General features: G+C 56.6%; 7 protein-coding genes and 1 non-coding gene across 8 annotated transcripts; 5 read left to right on the top strand and 3 right to left on the bottom strand.

Moving 5' to 3' along the window:
* Positions 1-125: 125 nt before the first annotated feature.
* BO72DRAFT_t52 lies at positions 126-197 on the bottom strand. The gene has a single exon. It is a non-coding gene; the product is annotated as a tRNA-Gln (tRNA).
* An 800-nt stretch (positions 198-997) lies between these two features.
* On the top strand, positions 998-2,386 carry BO72DRAFT_396881 (polysaccharide lyase family 1 protein). Its single transcript, XM_040942050.1, has 3 exons — positions 998-1,170; positions 1,223-1,640; positions 1,705-2,386. Exons 1-3 carry the CDS (start codon positions 1,025-1,027, stop codon positions 2,308-2,310), a joined length of 1,170 nt encoding a protein of 389 aa, XP_040804807.1. The 5' UTR covers positions 998-1,024; the 3' UTR covers positions 2,311-2,386.
* Positions 2,387-2,664: 278 nt separating this feature from the next.
* On the bottom strand, positions 2,665-4,176 carry BO72DRAFT_465735 (UbiD family decarboxylase; the record flags this gene model as incomplete). The annotated part of the gene is made up of 1 exon (XM_040946732.1): positions 2,665-4,176. One exon carries the CDS (start codon positions 4,174-4,176, stop codon positions 2,665-2,667), a length of 1,512 nt encoding a protein of 503 aa, XP_040804806.1.
* Positions 4,177-4,967: 791 nt separating this feature from the next.
* Positions 4,968-6,138, bottom strand: BO72DRAFT_519994 (amidohydrolase 2; the record flags this gene model as incomplete). The annotated part of the gene is made up of 3 exons (XM_040949712.1): positions 4,968-5,215; positions 5,301-6,012; positions 6,075-6,138. 3 exons carry the CDS (start codon positions 6,133-6,135, stop codon positions 5,047-5,049), a joined length of 942 nt encoding a protein of 313 aa, XP_040804805.1. The 3' UTR covers positions 4,968-5,046.
* A 254-nt stretch (positions 6,139-6,392) lies between these two features.
* Positions 6,393-7,459, top strand: BO72DRAFT_421803 (putative mitochondrial solute carrier; the record flags this gene model as incomplete). Its single annotated transcript, XM_040942781.1, has 2 exons — positions 6,393-6,473; positions 6,552-7,459. 2 exons carry the CDS (start codon positions 6,393-6,395, stop codon positions 7,335-7,337), a joined length of 867 nt encoding a protein of 288 aa, XP_040804804.1. The 3' UTR covers positions 7,338-7,459.
* A 1,185-nt stretch (positions 7,460-8,644) lies between these two features.
* Positions 8,645-10,672, top strand: BO72DRAFT_524763 (sugar porter family MFS transporter; the record flags this gene model as incomplete). The annotated part of the gene is made up of 2 exons (XM_040949903.1): positions 8,645-9,168; positions 9,266-10,672. Exons 1-2 carry the CDS (start codon positions 8,923-8,925, stop codon positions 10,670-10,672), a joined length of 1,653 nt encoding a protein of 550 aa, XP_040804803.1. The 5' UTR covers positions 8,645-8,922.
* A 690-nt stretch (positions 10,673-11,362) lies between these two features.
* On the top strand, positions 11,363-12,406 carry BO72DRAFT_370446 (Kelch repeat-containing protein; the record flags this gene model as incomplete). The annotated part of the gene is made up of 1 exon (XM_040940968.1): positions 11,363-12,406. The coding sequence occupies one exon, from the start codon at positions 11,363-11,365 to the stop codon at positions 12,404-12,406; it is 1,044 nt and encodes a 347-aa protein (XP_040804802.1).
* An 883-nt stretch (positions 12,407-13,289) lies between these two features.
* Positions 13,290-14,141, top strand: BO72DRAFT_455788 (Di-copper centre-containing protein; the record flags this gene model as incomplete). Its single annotated transcript, XM_040946248.1, has 2 exons — positions 13,290-13,748; positions 13,821-14,141. The coding sequence occupies 2 exons, from the start codon at positions 13,290-13,292 to the stop codon at positions 14,139-14,141; spliced, it is 780 nt and encodes a 259-aa protein (XP_040804801.1).
* Positions 14,142-14,898: the final 757 nt, after the last annotated feature.

Here is a 14,898-nt window from a genome sequence, read left to right as displayed (position 1 = left end):
CGTTCCAGTTGAAAATACTCATTATTGGGAGAGTTGGGATTGTTGGATGTGGCTTGCTATAGACCAAGGAATGGGATAAAAATATGAAGATGGGTAGGGAAACATTCTGGAATAACCAAAACAAAAGGTCGTGCCCGGGATCGAACCGGGATTACAGGAATCAGAATCCTGGGTGCTAACCATTACACTACACAACCGGAGGTGTTGAAGATGCTCTGCTTTTCAACACTATCATAATTCTCCCAAACAAAGGCAAAGTCTGATGTCAATCTCTTCTTCAAGCCCGTCAAGACCCCTTTCGCTCCCGAGGTTTGCACTTATGATAATGTAAACACTTGCCGAGGCCGACTTCACCTAGTTAACGACATTTTGCTTCCTCCTGCCCAGCACGGCCCTATGCTATGCCCGACTTGCTGCTTCCAACATGCAGCAGGCCACCACCCATTCCACGAACATGTGCTCACTCCGTTGAGAGCTCCAGTCTTGGCGTCTCTTTCAGTGCTAGCCAGGGGTTTGTGTCGCAGCTGCAACGCCAACTGTCGGAGGTAAACAACCTTAACCCTGGCGGTCCGTCCGGAATGCCCTCCACATCGGCATTTATTCCTCTCCGAACCCTACCCTCATCCTTGGCAAACCGAAATAGCCACAGCTCCCTAGCTCAAGCTGAAGAGTCCGACCGGCGGACCATGCCTGTCTTCCGACGGACTGTGTCACCCGTGGTGGAAGGGTCTTTGCCTCTGTGCTCAGTCTCAGACACCCCATCAACCCCTGCAAGAGGATTGGCTGTCATGCCTCGAACCAGTGGCCTGGCGCCAGAAGCGCACCTTTTTAATAGCTCATCCGGTGTCAAGCTGCGACGTGCCAAGTCTTGGCAACGGTAATGGGGTCTGCAACCGCCCAATGCGACACGGAGGGGTGGATTGACAGGGAGGTAAACCACCAGTATAAATTCGGCTCAAGACTGCGGCATGAACTTCGACAGCACAACACCATCCCTCGCAACCTCCATCGCACGTCAATCATCATGCGCACCACTATCTCCGCCGTTCTGGCTGCTCTCCTGCTGGGCCAGGTCGACGCCGCCGGCGTCACCGGCAAGGCCTTCGGCTTTGCCTCGGGCACCACCGGTGGCGGCAGCGCGGCCGCTGCCACGCCTTCCAGTCTTGCTCAGTAGTGCTCCCCTCCCGCTCATACAAAGAAGAAATACTAATGATGATGGCAGACTCAAAGAGTGGATCACCGACGATGTGGCGCGCACCATCATGATCGACCGCGAATGGGACTTTACTGGCACCGAGGGCACGACCACCGGCAAATGCTGCAGCACCAAGACGACCACCTGCCCCGGCGGCACCTCCAAGGGCCAGGCCTGGATCCAGGACCACTGCGACGATGGCACCTGGATCAGCTGCACCTACGACAACGCCGCCAAGTCCCCGCTGGACGTGGGCAGCAACAAGAGCATTGTCGGGGTGGGCAGCAAGGGCGTGCTGAAGGGCAAGGGCTTGCGCGTGCGCGGGGGCAACTCCAACGTGATCATCCAGAACATCCACATCACCGACCTCAACCCCGAGTACGTCTGGGGTGGGGATGCCCTCACCCTCGACGGGGCGGATAAGGTCTGGATTGACCATAACAAGGTACAGTACCTCCCGACCCTACTCCCTCGCCCTCGAACGAAGATTCCCATGCTAAGCGCTGCAGTTCTCCCTCATCGGCCGCCAGATGATCGTCAGCGGCTGGAACAAGGCGGGCCACGTCACCATCTCGAACAACGAGTTCGACGGCAAGACCAGCTGGTCGGCGGGCTGCAACGGCAAGCACTACTGGACGCTGCTGCTGCTGGGCGCCGAGGACTACTACACCTTCGCGGGCAACTGGCTGCACGACGTCTCCGGCCGGGCGCCGCACATGGGCACCGACTACGACGCCTCCACCATCTACTTCCACGGCGTCAACAACTACTTCCAGAACGTCGGCGGCCACGCCTTCGACGTCGACACCAACACCCGCCTGCTGCTCGAGGGCAACTACTTCGACACCGTCACCACCCCCATGACCCCGGACTCGCTGACCAAGGGCGGCCAGCTGTACACCACCTCCACCGTCGCCGCCGCCAGCGGCTGCACCAGCCAGCTCGGCTATATCTGTGAATGGAACCGCGCCAGTGGCTCCGGCAGCTGGCCCGATCGCACCGATGCCACCGTCTTGACCGAGTTCGCCCAGTTCAAGCAGTACCTCATTGGCCATGTGGGCGTTGCCGAGGTGCCCGCCAATGTGACTGCTCACGCCGGTGTGGGGAGATTGTAGGAGGGGACTGGTCTAGTCACTACCTAGTAGCTTCCTAGAACCCCAACACGCTCACCATCGTACTGTACTATAGTCCTAATCGCATTTAATACAACTGCGTGCTTTTGTCTGCTCGATGTTCACGAATTCCACCATCTGTTTCCATCGAACTTATCTAAACGGGGAAGTGGGCTTACGTTGTGACGGAATTCACTTACCGGGAGGGTTGTATGAGTCCTGCGGGATGTTGCCGGGGTCTGAACCCTAACCTACTGAATACATCAGATATAAACGTAATATACATCCATTCACTATACAAGATTCAGCTCTATACAATCTATAATCTATAATCTATAATCCAAGCCACCGACCACTCTACTCCAACTTGCTGAAGCCCATCGCCTCCCACTTGGCCCGCACCCGCTCCTTCAACTCGGCGGGATACGAGTTCTCGAAATCGGCCGCCTGCCAGTCCGCCCCCGTCGTGTACTCCGACGGCATCAGGGCGTCGGAGACGACCTTGCCGCCCTGCACGGGGGAGCCGGTGCCGTGGCCCATGTAAGGAATCAGAGGGAAGCCGCGCACATCCTCGAAGAAGGTCTCATCGGCATTTGGGCGGCAGCGTGTCGAAAAAGCCCACATAACATCCTTGCCGTTGTAGACGTCGATATCCTCGCCGACGAGCACCAGCCGATGGATCGTGTAGCCGGCCTTGTGGTTGAAGACGACGTCGCCGACCTGCTTCTGGAACTCCTTGGCGGTGACCTTGCTCTCGCGCAGCTTGGCCGTGTCGATCTTCAACGCCACCCAGGTGACCTGGGACTCGAAGGGGGAGAAGGCGTCGGTGACGGGCAGGCCGGCCTGCTGGCAGACCTTGCGGATCTCGGCGGCGGCCAGGGCGCCGATCATAGTGTGGGTCTCGTCGGTGAGGCGGCCGCAGGCGGACATGGGCAGGATGGGGTTGGAGCGGTAGGTGATCTTGTTGACCTTATACACGGGCCACTGGTGGGTGTCGCCGGGGAAGACGTAGCCGTGCATCTCGCCGAAGGGGCCCTCGTCGGCGCGCTCGCTGATGGACAGCGTGCCCTCGAAGACGATCTCCGCGTTCGCGGGGACATAGAGGTTGTTGGTGTCGCACTTGACGAGCTCCAGGGACCGGCCGGTCATCGCGCCCACGTACCCGGCTTCGCTGACCCCGTCTGGGATCGGCATCGACGAGGCCATGATCGCCGCCGGCGGCACGCCGAACGCCAGCGCCCACGGAACATCCTTGCCCTCCTTCTTCCACATCTGGTGGATTTGCCAGATGTGCTGCGGCTCGATCACCAGCCCCACCAGGTGGTTCCGGTCGTGCACCATGGCGCGCGCGATGGACCAGTTGGTCCACTGCCCGTCCGGGGACTGCACGATGTGCATGCCGTAGGTCTGGATGTACTTGCCGCCGTCGGCCTGGTGGATCATGGGGACGGGCAGCTGGGTGAGGTCGATCTCGTCGCCGACGAGCGAGTGCTCCTTGACAGGGCCGGTAGGGACGACGGTGGGCTCGATCGGGGCCAGCTCGCTGGCCGAGAGCATCTTATCGAGGATCTCCTTCATGCTGGCGGTGGGGGGGAGGGCGAGGTGGCGGGCCAGGCGGCCGTAGCGGTCCTTGCTTGACTTGCGGAGGGAGCCCGGGGCGCCCAGGATGCGGAAGAGCCCGTCCTTGCCCATGCCCTTCAGGTTGTTGAACAGCGGCGCCTTGTCGTCGGTTTCGCAGACGAGACGCGTGATGGCGGCGGCTTCGAGGTGGGGGTCCACCTCGGTGTTGATCTCGACCAGATCGCCGTCGGCCTTGAGGGCCTCGACGAAGGCGCGGAAGGAATGGTCCACGGAGAACTGGGAGGCCATTGTTGTGTGTTTGTGAGGTGGCAGTGTATTGTCGTTGATCTTAGAGATGGTGATGCAAGTGATGGGGAGCTGTGTTGTGATGAGGAGAAAGCCGTGGACTCGAGGCGGTTCGTTCCTTATATAACAGGCTGGATCCAATCTGCCACTCTGAGCTCCGACAACACGCGATTCCAGAAGGCTCATTGCCCCATTGTTGAAACAGGTTGGCGGGTCGGGTTGCGGACGCTCGGGGGTTCGGACTGGATTCTAGAAGGATAAGGTAGCTTCAAATGGGAGTCAGGTAGGGATACTGATAGTAACTATGCTCGGGAGGATCGGCATAGGGCGGGTCTGGTGGAGTCTTTGACAGACAGAGTATGAATGTCCGCAGACATGGTATCGTCCCGCATGCAATTAGTGCAGGGCTAGTTTGCGTGGGAGTCTAGATAGGTAGCAGTGCAAGCATTAGCCACTGTTCGTCAGGTTGTCCCGATGGGTTGGTAGGGTTTTCTCCTCAGCTTCTATCGGCATTCCGTCATTCGGGATTGTTCCAACGGCTGTCTCGGCCGGGCCTCGGCTCTCGGCAGCTCGGAGTCTCGGGATTGCCTCCTGGCCATCTTCTGCTGCAGCTTTAAAGCATAAGCACAATTTGTACAAGAGACATATGCAAAGCTTGTTTCGCCATGGGCTTTGATAGTCTAGGTCTCTTCATGTCACGGCATCTGCTATGTACAGTTTGATAGAGCCATCTGAGGGCTTTCACAAAGTAAAAACTCGGCAATGCTGCGTAGGGACTTGCTGTAGATTGTGTCTGAAAGCTGGATAATCATATATACATTGGAAAATCCCCACGGAGGCTTTCACCCGTCAAACCCAGGGACAGCCTCACTCTCACCAATCAAACAACCTCCGTGGATTCTCCACCATAAGCAAGTGCCACTCCTCCTCCGACAACCACGACCGCAGACTTTGCAACCACGCCAAGTCATCCACCTCCAGATACGGCGTCGGCTTGAGGGCTTCCTCGGGCGTACGAACCTTCATATGGGGCGTATGGGGCCTATTGACCATCAGCTCCATCTCTTCCATCCAACAATCACCATAACTCAAGATCCTCCGTCCCCGAACAAGGGTAGAAAACATACCAATCACTCCCCCAGACCAACTGCCGCGGATTCGCCTCGAAATACGCCCTCACCAACGGCTCCACATCCTCATATCCGCCACCCAGACTACTCACCCGGTACGGCGCACTCAGCTTGACAAACAACCGGCCCTGCCGCACCAGCTCCATGATCGCCTGGAACCCGGGTTGCCGGGTGATATCCCCCTCGTACTGCGCCGGCAACATGCTCGCGCACTTCAGCAGGCCAAAGTGATCCGTGACCAGCCGGATCGTGTCCGGTAGATGTCCCTCGGCCAGCCAGGCGCTCAGCTCCGGCCAGAACTCTGTGTGCGGGTGCGTGAACGCCATGATCCAGTGCGGCTGGCCGTGGGCGTCCAGCGCCTGCGCGTGCGCCTGCAGCGCCACCTTCTGGCGCTCGAGGCTGTGGAACGCCTCGTACTTGTACAGGTTTACGCGGATGCCCCGCACGCCGGCGGCGTGCATGCGCTGCAGCTCGTCGGTGGTGATGGTTGCTGGGTCGATGACCGCGATCGCTTTGGTCGTGGTCCGGTCGCTGGCTTTGTTGAGCTCCGCCGTGAAGCCTGTCAGCGAGGTGCAGTCGTCGCCGTAGGAGAGGCCATGTGTGAGCACGGAGTGGGTGATCCCCAGGCGTCGCTTGAAGGCGAGGAAGTCGGCGATGGTCGCGGGGTAGGGGGTCAGGTGGCGGTTCGGGGCGTATGGGTATTGTGAGGCTGTTGTTGCTCTATATTTAGTGGAATTCTCTGGGTTTGGGGTTAAGGAGACAGTGGCTTACGGTCGAAGATGTGGTGGTGTGTGTCCCAGCAACCATGCGGGAAGAGGTCGGCAATGGTCATGTTGAGGCGACGTTGGAGCTGTTCACTAAGGTAGAATGAATGGACATCTATGTCAGGTAAGAAGGGAACTCTGTTTGTCTACTTGGACACTATAGATAAGCAGTGCGGTTGCGGTGATCATGGGTGAGAAGAGCAGTATCGGAGTGCTCCAGCTCGGGTGGCTCCGCGATCGGCATCGTCGAGTCGGCGGCACAAGATATAGATATACACAGATGGAATTCTGGAGCAAGGCGCTACAATAGACTCAAGCGTACAAAATGACTTCAAAGAAGCAAGTGAGCCCGTGGCAGTCGATAGTGGCAGGTGGTGCGGCCGGCGGGTTTGAAAGTCTTCTCACGGTATGCATCCATACACCCAACCACAATCCCAACCCTACAGCCACATTCACTGACCACGGTTTACGTGAACCTCAATAGTATCCAACAGAGTACCTCAAGACCAGCCAACAACTACAGACCAAAAAGACCAACCCGCTGCACCTGCTGCTCAGCACCATCCGCCAGCATGGCCTCGGCCACCTCTACACCGGCAGCATGGCCTTCTGCGTCTCGAACGCCTCCAAGTCCGGCGTGCGATTCTTCGCCTTCGACACCGCGCGCAAGTATATGCCCGTCGACGCGCAGGGCAAGGTGACCTCTCTCGGCAATCTCGGCGCTGGCATGATCGCTGGAGTTGCCGAGAGTGTCGCCGTCGTCACGCCGGGCGAGACTCTCAAGACCAAGATCATCGACGACCGCGCTGGAGCGAAGCAATACCGATCGGCCATCCATGCCATCCGCACCATCGCGGCGACCGAGGGCGTCGCGGGGCTCTATCGCGGCGTCGTCCCCGTCACGATGAAGCAGTCGGCGAACGCGATGGTACGGTTCACTAGCTACAATTTCCTGCTAGGCCAGTTCCGCGCCTGGCAGCTGCCCTCGTCCCTGAGCACGGCAGGGGCGGGGGCGTTGGCCGGCGTGGTGACGGTGTACATGACGATGCCGTTCGATGCGATCAAGACGCGCTTGCAGGCGATTGGGGGGTTGGAACGGTACAAGGGGACGCTCGACTGCGTGCAGTCGGTCATCCGTCAGGAGGGCATCACCTCGCTGTGGCGGGGGACGACGCCTCGTCTGGCTCGGTTGAGTGTAGGTTCTTTCCCCGGTTACCATCTTCTGGTTGTCGAGTGTGGTAGTAACGCAGACAGATCTCCGGTGCGGTGAGTTTCACCATCTATGAAAAGGTCATCGAGCAAACGGTTAAGTGGAAGAGCGTGGAGGTCCAGCCAGCAAGAAACCAAGTAATCTCAACCTGAAATAGAAACTGCTCTGACTATAGAGGTCATGATGCTGAGGGATTAGAGCAATACAGACTCCTCTTGTCAGCCTCGAAAGAACTGTCGGGAAACTTACAACTCGTACTGGAAGTGGAGCTCCAATACCAGTAATTCACCAGGAAGAGGGGGTAGTAGCATGCGGAGCACTCCGGGGTCTGTACCAGAATTACAGTACAGTACATCTCTTCGCCTAACCCTGCCTCGCGCAGTCGTTTTGACTCTGAATAATAGCATTAAACGTAGAACAATCTCATGACTGGTGTACTGTGAGGAATATAGAAGTACTTGGATGATGTCTCGTCTTTTCTTTCTACTTTCTAATGAACCTAAAAACAGGTGTCATGTCCGACAGCGACATGAGAGGATGATTCCCTCACTCTTGCACTGCGGGGTTAAGTTGAGAGACAGTAGAACAGTAGAACAGTACAGTACATGATTATCGTTACACTGTGTATTATGGTACGGGACTCGGTGACTCCGAGTTCAACAGGCCTTAACACTTGATTGAAATCTACGAGGCAGTGCCAAGGATCCATCCATCATCGATGGGGATGGTCTTGAAGTCTAGAATGCGACCGTATAAACGGCAGGCATATGCCTTGTTCGCTGTGATACATACGGGATGGACCGTGAAGCTGATGCAGCACATTCTTGCACGGCCCCCCTCCCCTTCGAAGTCGGGTGGTGCCACTGGAATGGCAGTGTTGATTGTGGACAGTACACAGCTTATGCATTCGACCATAACGATTTAGAAATGATACAAATATCAAGCTGCGCTGAATCTCTTTCGATAAAGGCTTCTTGCTTATTTACTAAGACCTAACAATGTATCCAGCCAGCGCGAGGCTACCATGGAACTTATGGTCAACGTCTAAGTTCACTACGATTGAGGACTCAACTCAGAAGTATCAGCGAGTGCGATTTTGAGTTGCATGATCGATGCGGATATCAACAATAACCATAACGGATCATACCATGGGCCCATTCAGTCCACACGGACAGTAGCAACATCTCGCTTACCGCGCCCTCGAATTGGAAAGGCTGTATTGAATTCAAGCTTTCACATCCGACATCGATTGGCTGAAATTACTCCACAAGAGAATTAGTTCAAGAGTATGTGGTGGCGAATCAGCAGGTTCCCTTTAATTCTGACCAGCCCGTACCAGCCGTCCCCAGAATCCCTCCCCCGGAATGCTCCAGGACACGAAACGCCCGCTCGGAGAGCTCCTATGTCCTATTTCCCCAGTTTTCACACACAGCTGGGTGTGGGGATTTCGGTGAGCATTCACGTGGATGATGAGATTGCCAAGACTGGTGGTCTGGGGTAGTCCTCCCTGCCCTCACTTATAGCCTGGCAGGACGGGAATGATCTTCTCTATCAGAACAACAACCTCTCTGAACCTGAATTCATTCTCCCCAGCCTCATCATCTATCATCTCCTGCATTTCGTCGTCTTACTTATCTGTGTCTCCATGGGCGCCACCGGTGGAGGCATCTCCAAGGATGCCCTAAAAGAAGTTCCCAAACCAGCTCGAGCAGCATTCATCTGGCTGGTTGCCATTTGGGCCTCCTACTGTGGTAGCCTTCACGGCTTCAACTCTTCCAACATCTCCGGTGTGATGGGAATGAGTGGCTTCAAGCATGAGTACGGCTGGGGCTCGCTTTCTTCGGGGACTGTCACCAACTACAAGGGCTGGGTCACCTCCTCAATGCTGCTGGTGAGTCGCTTCGAGTAGCCTTCGTGTCCTTTACATCTCCCACAGGAGCATATAGAGCGCCCAGGGGCATCTTCCTGATCAACTAATCGATTCAAAGGGCCAAACCGCAGGCATCCTCCTCTCCGGTCCAATCATGGAACGTCGTGGCCGCAAACCGGTGATCTTGTTGGCTGCGATCACATACACCATCGGTGCGCTGCTCATGGCGGTCAACTTCGGCTCTCTGGCCGAACTCATGGTAGGCCGCACCATCTCTGGCCTGGGGTCCGGGATTGCCTACTCAGCAGGCCCCGTGTACATCTCCGAAGTGGCGCCCACTGAGCTCCGTGGCATGATGTCCACCTTCTACAACGCAGGGATTATGTCCGGCGTGGCCGGGGCGTATTGGATCAACTACGCCGTAACGATGGTCATCCCCGCGGGATCCGAATGGCAATGGCGCATCCCAATGATCCTGCAGCTCATCCCATCGACCATCCTGTTGGCGGGCTACCCCTTCTGTCCCGAAAGCCCCCGGTTCCTCATGATGCGTGGCCGGGTCGCCGCCGCACGCCGCAACCTCATCCGCCTGCGTGGCGGACTCGACGAGCGCAGCCCCTATTTCGCCCGCGAGTACACCGAGCTACGCAACAAAGTCGACCACAGCGAGGACGCTCCCACCCCCGGCCAGTCACCCTGGAAGTCCATCCAGCAGTCCTGTCGGCAGTTCGCCTCCGACCCGACCTTCCGCAAGGTCCTGGTGCTGGTCCTCTTTGTTCAGACCTTCTTCATCATGTCCGGCGGCAACAGCATCACCTACTACGCCCCGACTATCCTGGCCTCGATTGGCTTCAACTCCTCGAAAGTCCTCCTCTTCACCGCAGTGTATGGCACCATCAAGTTCCTGTCTGTGTTTCTATACGCCTTCTTCCTCACCGAGCGCTTCGGCCGCCGGCCCCTCCTCCTCGCCGGCTCTGCCATCAACCTCGTCTGCCTGATCTACATCGCCGCCTACCTGGGCAAAGCCGACCTCTCGGCCACAAACAGCAGCCCCAGCGCAGCAGCCATCATCGCCGTCGTCGCCCTGTGTGTCTTCGCCGTCGGCTACGGCTTTGGCTGGGCCCCCGCGTTCTCCCTGACTGCCTCAGAGATCTGCCCCACCAGCATGCGCGGTACCGTCATTACTCTGGCATTTACCTACCAGAACCTATTGAACTTCGGCATCACTCGCGGTTTCCCGAATATGACCGTCGCCATGCACCCGTGGGGTCCGTTCGCGCTGTTCGCTGCCTGCACCTTTTGCGGTACCATCTGGGTCTTCTTCGCTTTCCCGGAGTGCAAGGGTCGCAGTATGGAGAGTACAGGGGCGTTGATGGCGCTGCCCTGGTACAAGGTCGGGTTTGAGTCCGTTCCTGTGCAGCAGGAATTGGCGGGACTGGGGGAGGAGGCAGGGGGGAAGGATTTGGAGAAGGATGCTTATTCGGAGCATCAAGAGACGGTGGCTGGAGGGGGGGTTGGCAGGTAGGTGTAGGGGAAAGGGGTGTCTGTGAGGGACTTGGGTCCTTTAGGTGGCACTAGAAGACGTTTTGCGGAGGGGGGTTGAGTGGGGGGGTTCTGGTTGTATATAGATTGTTGAGAAATGTGGAAGTTGGGTGAGAATGTATACGAGTCTATGTTAAGGCATGCTTGACGGTTATAAAGGGGCTGTCAGCTAAGTTTTTATCGGTCCCTCCGCGTTACCTGCGGCTTTGTCCTCCAGCCTGATGTTGACACTACCTGGTTTCAGGGACTTGGGATTCAGTCCTGGCTTCCTAAATCTACCCTAGATGCCTTGCAATGTACACAGCCCGGGGGCATGTGTCTAGGACTTGCCGATCTGCGGTAGAAGGAGGTAATATTGGTATTTCCGCAGCATGATCTATCAGATTCAGTGACCGCTCACTGCTTACCGAAGCGATGAAGCAACCACAAACCGAATAGAAAAGAGATAGGAGGATCCGATGAGAGGGATCAGGGGATCATCCTGTTGAGCTCATATCTATTCATCACCCACCGCCCGAAATCTGTGGATTATTTAAGGTCCTGAAAACAACCCACCTCCTCCTCCCAAACACTCTCAACCAAGCACCTCTTCATCCCTACTTCCCAATCTTCTCTCGTTCAGCCATTCATACAATACTGTACCATGCCTTGTTCCCGCTCCGCTCTGGGATTGATGGTCCTCGGACTGCTTGGCGTCGCCACCGCCGCGCCTTCGTGCGGCCCCGGGCAGTGGGTAAACCTCACCTCAATCCCCCAGCCGCGTCAAGAGCACGCCACCGCCGCGATAGGAGACTCCATCATCGCCATTGTCGGCGGTCTCGTTCCGACGGCGAACAGCACGGCGACGACCGATCTGGTGCAACTCTACGATGTTGCCACGGACACCTGGCACACTGCCGCGCCCGCACCGCACAAGGTCAACCACGCAAATGCGGCTGGGGTGGGCGACAGATTGTATTTGCTCGGCGGCCTGGTCGAGGCTCCTCTCTCGTCGGACCTGACCATGAACTGGGTAGCCACTCGAGCCTGCTATGTGTATGATCCTGCCGTGGATGCCTGGAGTGAAATTGCTCCGATGCCGAGCGGCACCGAGAAGGGCAGCGCGGTGGTTGGGGTGCATGAGGGGATGATCTACCTGGCTGGTGGAATGACGGTGCTCCAGACAGGGTACCAGGATGCGGTCACGAGTGTCGTTGCCTTCAACACCACCTCGGAAGCCTGGCAGCGACTCGAGGCCGCTGCAGCCGAGCTCCCGGAAAGCCGCCAACATGCGGCCGGTGCGGTCATTGGGAATTCCTTCTATGTGGTGGGTGGCCGACGGTACGGACAGCTCTACCACAAGGACACCGTCTTTGAGCTGGACCTGACAGACCTGGCAGCTGGTTGGAAGGTCAGCGCAGCTCGGATGCCGGTTTCGCGCGGCGGTTTGTCGGGCGGTGCCGTTGGAGGCAACTTCTACGCATTCGGTGGGGAAGGCAATGTCGATGCTGCCACGGGAGTGTTCAATCAGACGGAGAGGTATAGTCCCCTGTCGGTGCAGTGGACCGAAATGGCGCCCATGCCCGTCCCACGCCATGGAACCCAGGCTATCGGCATGGGTGGCCGGATTTATATTCCCGGGGGTGGGCTGCAGCAGGATGGGAAGTCGGTCTCCGTCGGTGGTGGTCCGGTCATCTTTCAGCATCCTACCACTCACTTCGATGCCTACTGCCCTTGAGCGCTAGGGACATTAGGTATTATGTACTGTACTGTACAAAAGCGAGGTTATCTGGCCTTTTTTTTTTCCTTCTCTTTGTCGGTTATGCTGGCAGCTGACCTACAACCACTCTGTGCATGCCGGACTGTTCCAGGGGTCAGATCAGAATTTGCTACGGTTTTTATGCCACATAGACTATGGCTGGATGTCTCAAGTCTCTAGCTACTATGCCGAGAGATGAGGCGAGAAATTTAATGGCCCTCAACTTACAGCTCAGTGGGACTTGTGAAGAATCACTTTTACTGGAAAAATCAAAACCAGAAATCCACCGAGGCTAGACTCACAAAGGCTTAGTGGTTTCAAGTATCTGTCCTTTGCACCACTTGGAGAAGTATCAGAAATTAAGTATCAACCCTACCGGACATTGCTCGTTGCTCTGTAGGCAGATCGAACGGCATACTATTATAGGGCATTGGCCCTAGTAAAGAAATCCCCGCTAAGTGGCACGCTTTTCGACCCTAGTTGAGAAAGAGTCCTAGGAACCTTGATATATAACGAGCTGCGCGATGAATACTTTTGGAAGACGGGGAAAAATCGTAAGGAAGTTTAGAGGGGCTCACACATGACTGTACAATTTCCCTCGCCCCATAGGGACCCTAGAAACCTTTACTGTAGAATGACCGTCGATCACTGATGATTCTCGGATATCCTCTGCTGTACCCAGCATACTATATAACTTCGGTATATTGATCCTCTTTCTCTCACCGTCTGTCTACTCCACACTGTCTGTTTTTTTTTTTTTTTTTTTTGCTTCTCAATCGCCCTAGGGAGTCAGTTGACGTCTAACCCATTCCCTCCAATCAGGGCGCCTTCTTTCCCTGGCACCGTTGGTACACCAGAGTGCATGAGGACCTCCTCCGGGACGAGTGCGGCTACACAGGCCCCTATCCGTGAGTACCTGCACTCAACCTCTCCCTCGACGCCCGACCGTGACCTCTGGATTGCACCGCATTGTGACTTACCCCTTCATAGGTACTGGGATGAACAAGAGGACCAAGCGAGGGCACCTTTGAAGAATGCCAGTGACTGGAGCACGAGCCCGACTGCCGGCTTCGGCACCGGCAACACCGATGCGGACGGCTGCGTCCAGGACGGACCTTTTGCGTATCTACCGCTCAACCTGACGACCGAGCTCACGCGCACCAGCGACAGCTGCCTGAAACGGGTGTTCAACCAGACGCATTTCGACTCCGTCTCGCAGACCATCGTCGACAGTTGCATGGACATCGACGACTACTGGTCCATGTGGGCGTGTCTCGGAAACACGCCGCATACGGGCGGTCATTTCGGTGTCGGTGGCACGGTAAGTCATCCTCTTCGGGAGAAGAGAAGCAGCTATGTAGTTCCCTGGCTAACGTCGATGTGCTCCGCTTAGATGGAACACGTCTCCTTCTCTGCCTTTGACCCAATCTTCTTCCTGCACCCCACGAACCTGGACCGCCTCTGGACGCAGTGGCAGTCGAAGAACGCCAGTCGGTTGACGGCCATGGGTGGGCCGCTGGTGGCGCCGCAGACCCTGTTCGGAGAAGCGCAGCCCTTCTTCCTGTGGGTCAACGCCTTCGTGCCCTATTTTGGGGATCACGGGAACGTGACCACGTTGAACCATACGCTCTGGCTGGCGGGACTCGCGGAGAACATCACCGTGGCCGATGCGATGGATGTGAACAATGAGAAGATCTGTATCACCTATGATTAGATGCTCAGAGGGTGGAATGGACCCTCGTCTCATGTGTGGGTCTGTCAACGCTGCTCAACTCGGCCTGGGAGCGTCTTGCAGCCTGTGCGCCCTGCGTTCTCGGGCTGTTTGTTGGTGATGTCTGGGCACTGCATTTCCATCAAAGCCTGGGATCTGTATTCTCACCGCAGTCCTGCCGCTAGTAGTGACTAGGATACTCTCCCTTGACAAATTATGAATCGTGTCTTGGTTTCATACCATTGGAGGAGCACGCGGATCAGCTGCTTGTGAATCGTACCCGATGTTTATAGATACGAAGGCTTCCTATGCATCTGAGCACCAGTCTAGTATTCGCACTGCTTTTTCTCAATCACCCTCCTTCTAGATGTACTACATTCAGCGACTCTCGGTGGCATACAGAGTCGTCTTCGACAGTACCTTTGGAGCACCGTGTGGGTGTGTGGATGTAGGTGTCTGCTTTACCGGGCAGAACAGCCAACCCTATTTCGATGACGTAGCCAGCCACCTCGGGGTGCCTGGCCCACACCCGGGAGTCAGTAATCAACCGAGCGAAGTGTCGGTTGAGTTAGCAGTGATGAATCATGAAGTATGCCACTGAGTATGCCAACTGGAATGTGCAGATAGCAATCGGATGGAGTAGCCGGACAGCCGAGGAGCCGAGGCCAATCATCGCTCGCCTCTCGGCTCTCATTTTTCTTGCCGTTTTGGGACTAGCGTCCGATAAGAGCCAATGCGGGGAAGATAAGGATGGCCAGCT

Source organism: Aspergillus fijiensis (assembly GCF_003184825.1).
Source record: "Aspergillus fijiensis CBS 313.89 unplaced genomic scaffold BO72scaffold_7, whole genome shotgun sequence".
NCBI lineage: Eukaryota > Fungi > Ascomycota > Eurotiomycetes > Eurotiales > Aspergillaceae > Aspergillus > Aspergillus fijiensis.
The sequence above is the reverse complement of the archived record's forward strand: the minus strand, read 5'-3'. Positions and strand labels throughout refer to the sequence as shown.

Coding starts and splice junctions, on each gene's coding strand:
- BO72DRAFT_396881 (XM_040942050.1), top strand. CDS start 1,025: ATGCGCACCACTATCTCCGCCGTTCTGGCTGCTCTCCTGCTGGGCCAG. Junction 1,171..1,222: donor ACGCCTTCCAGTCTTGCTCA/GTAGTGCTCCCC, acceptor TGATGATGGCAG/ACTCAAAGAGTGGATCACCG. Junction 1,641..1,704: donor TCTGGATTGACCATAACAAG/GTACAGTACCTC, acceptor TAAGCGCTGCAG/TTCTCCCTCATCGGCCGCCA.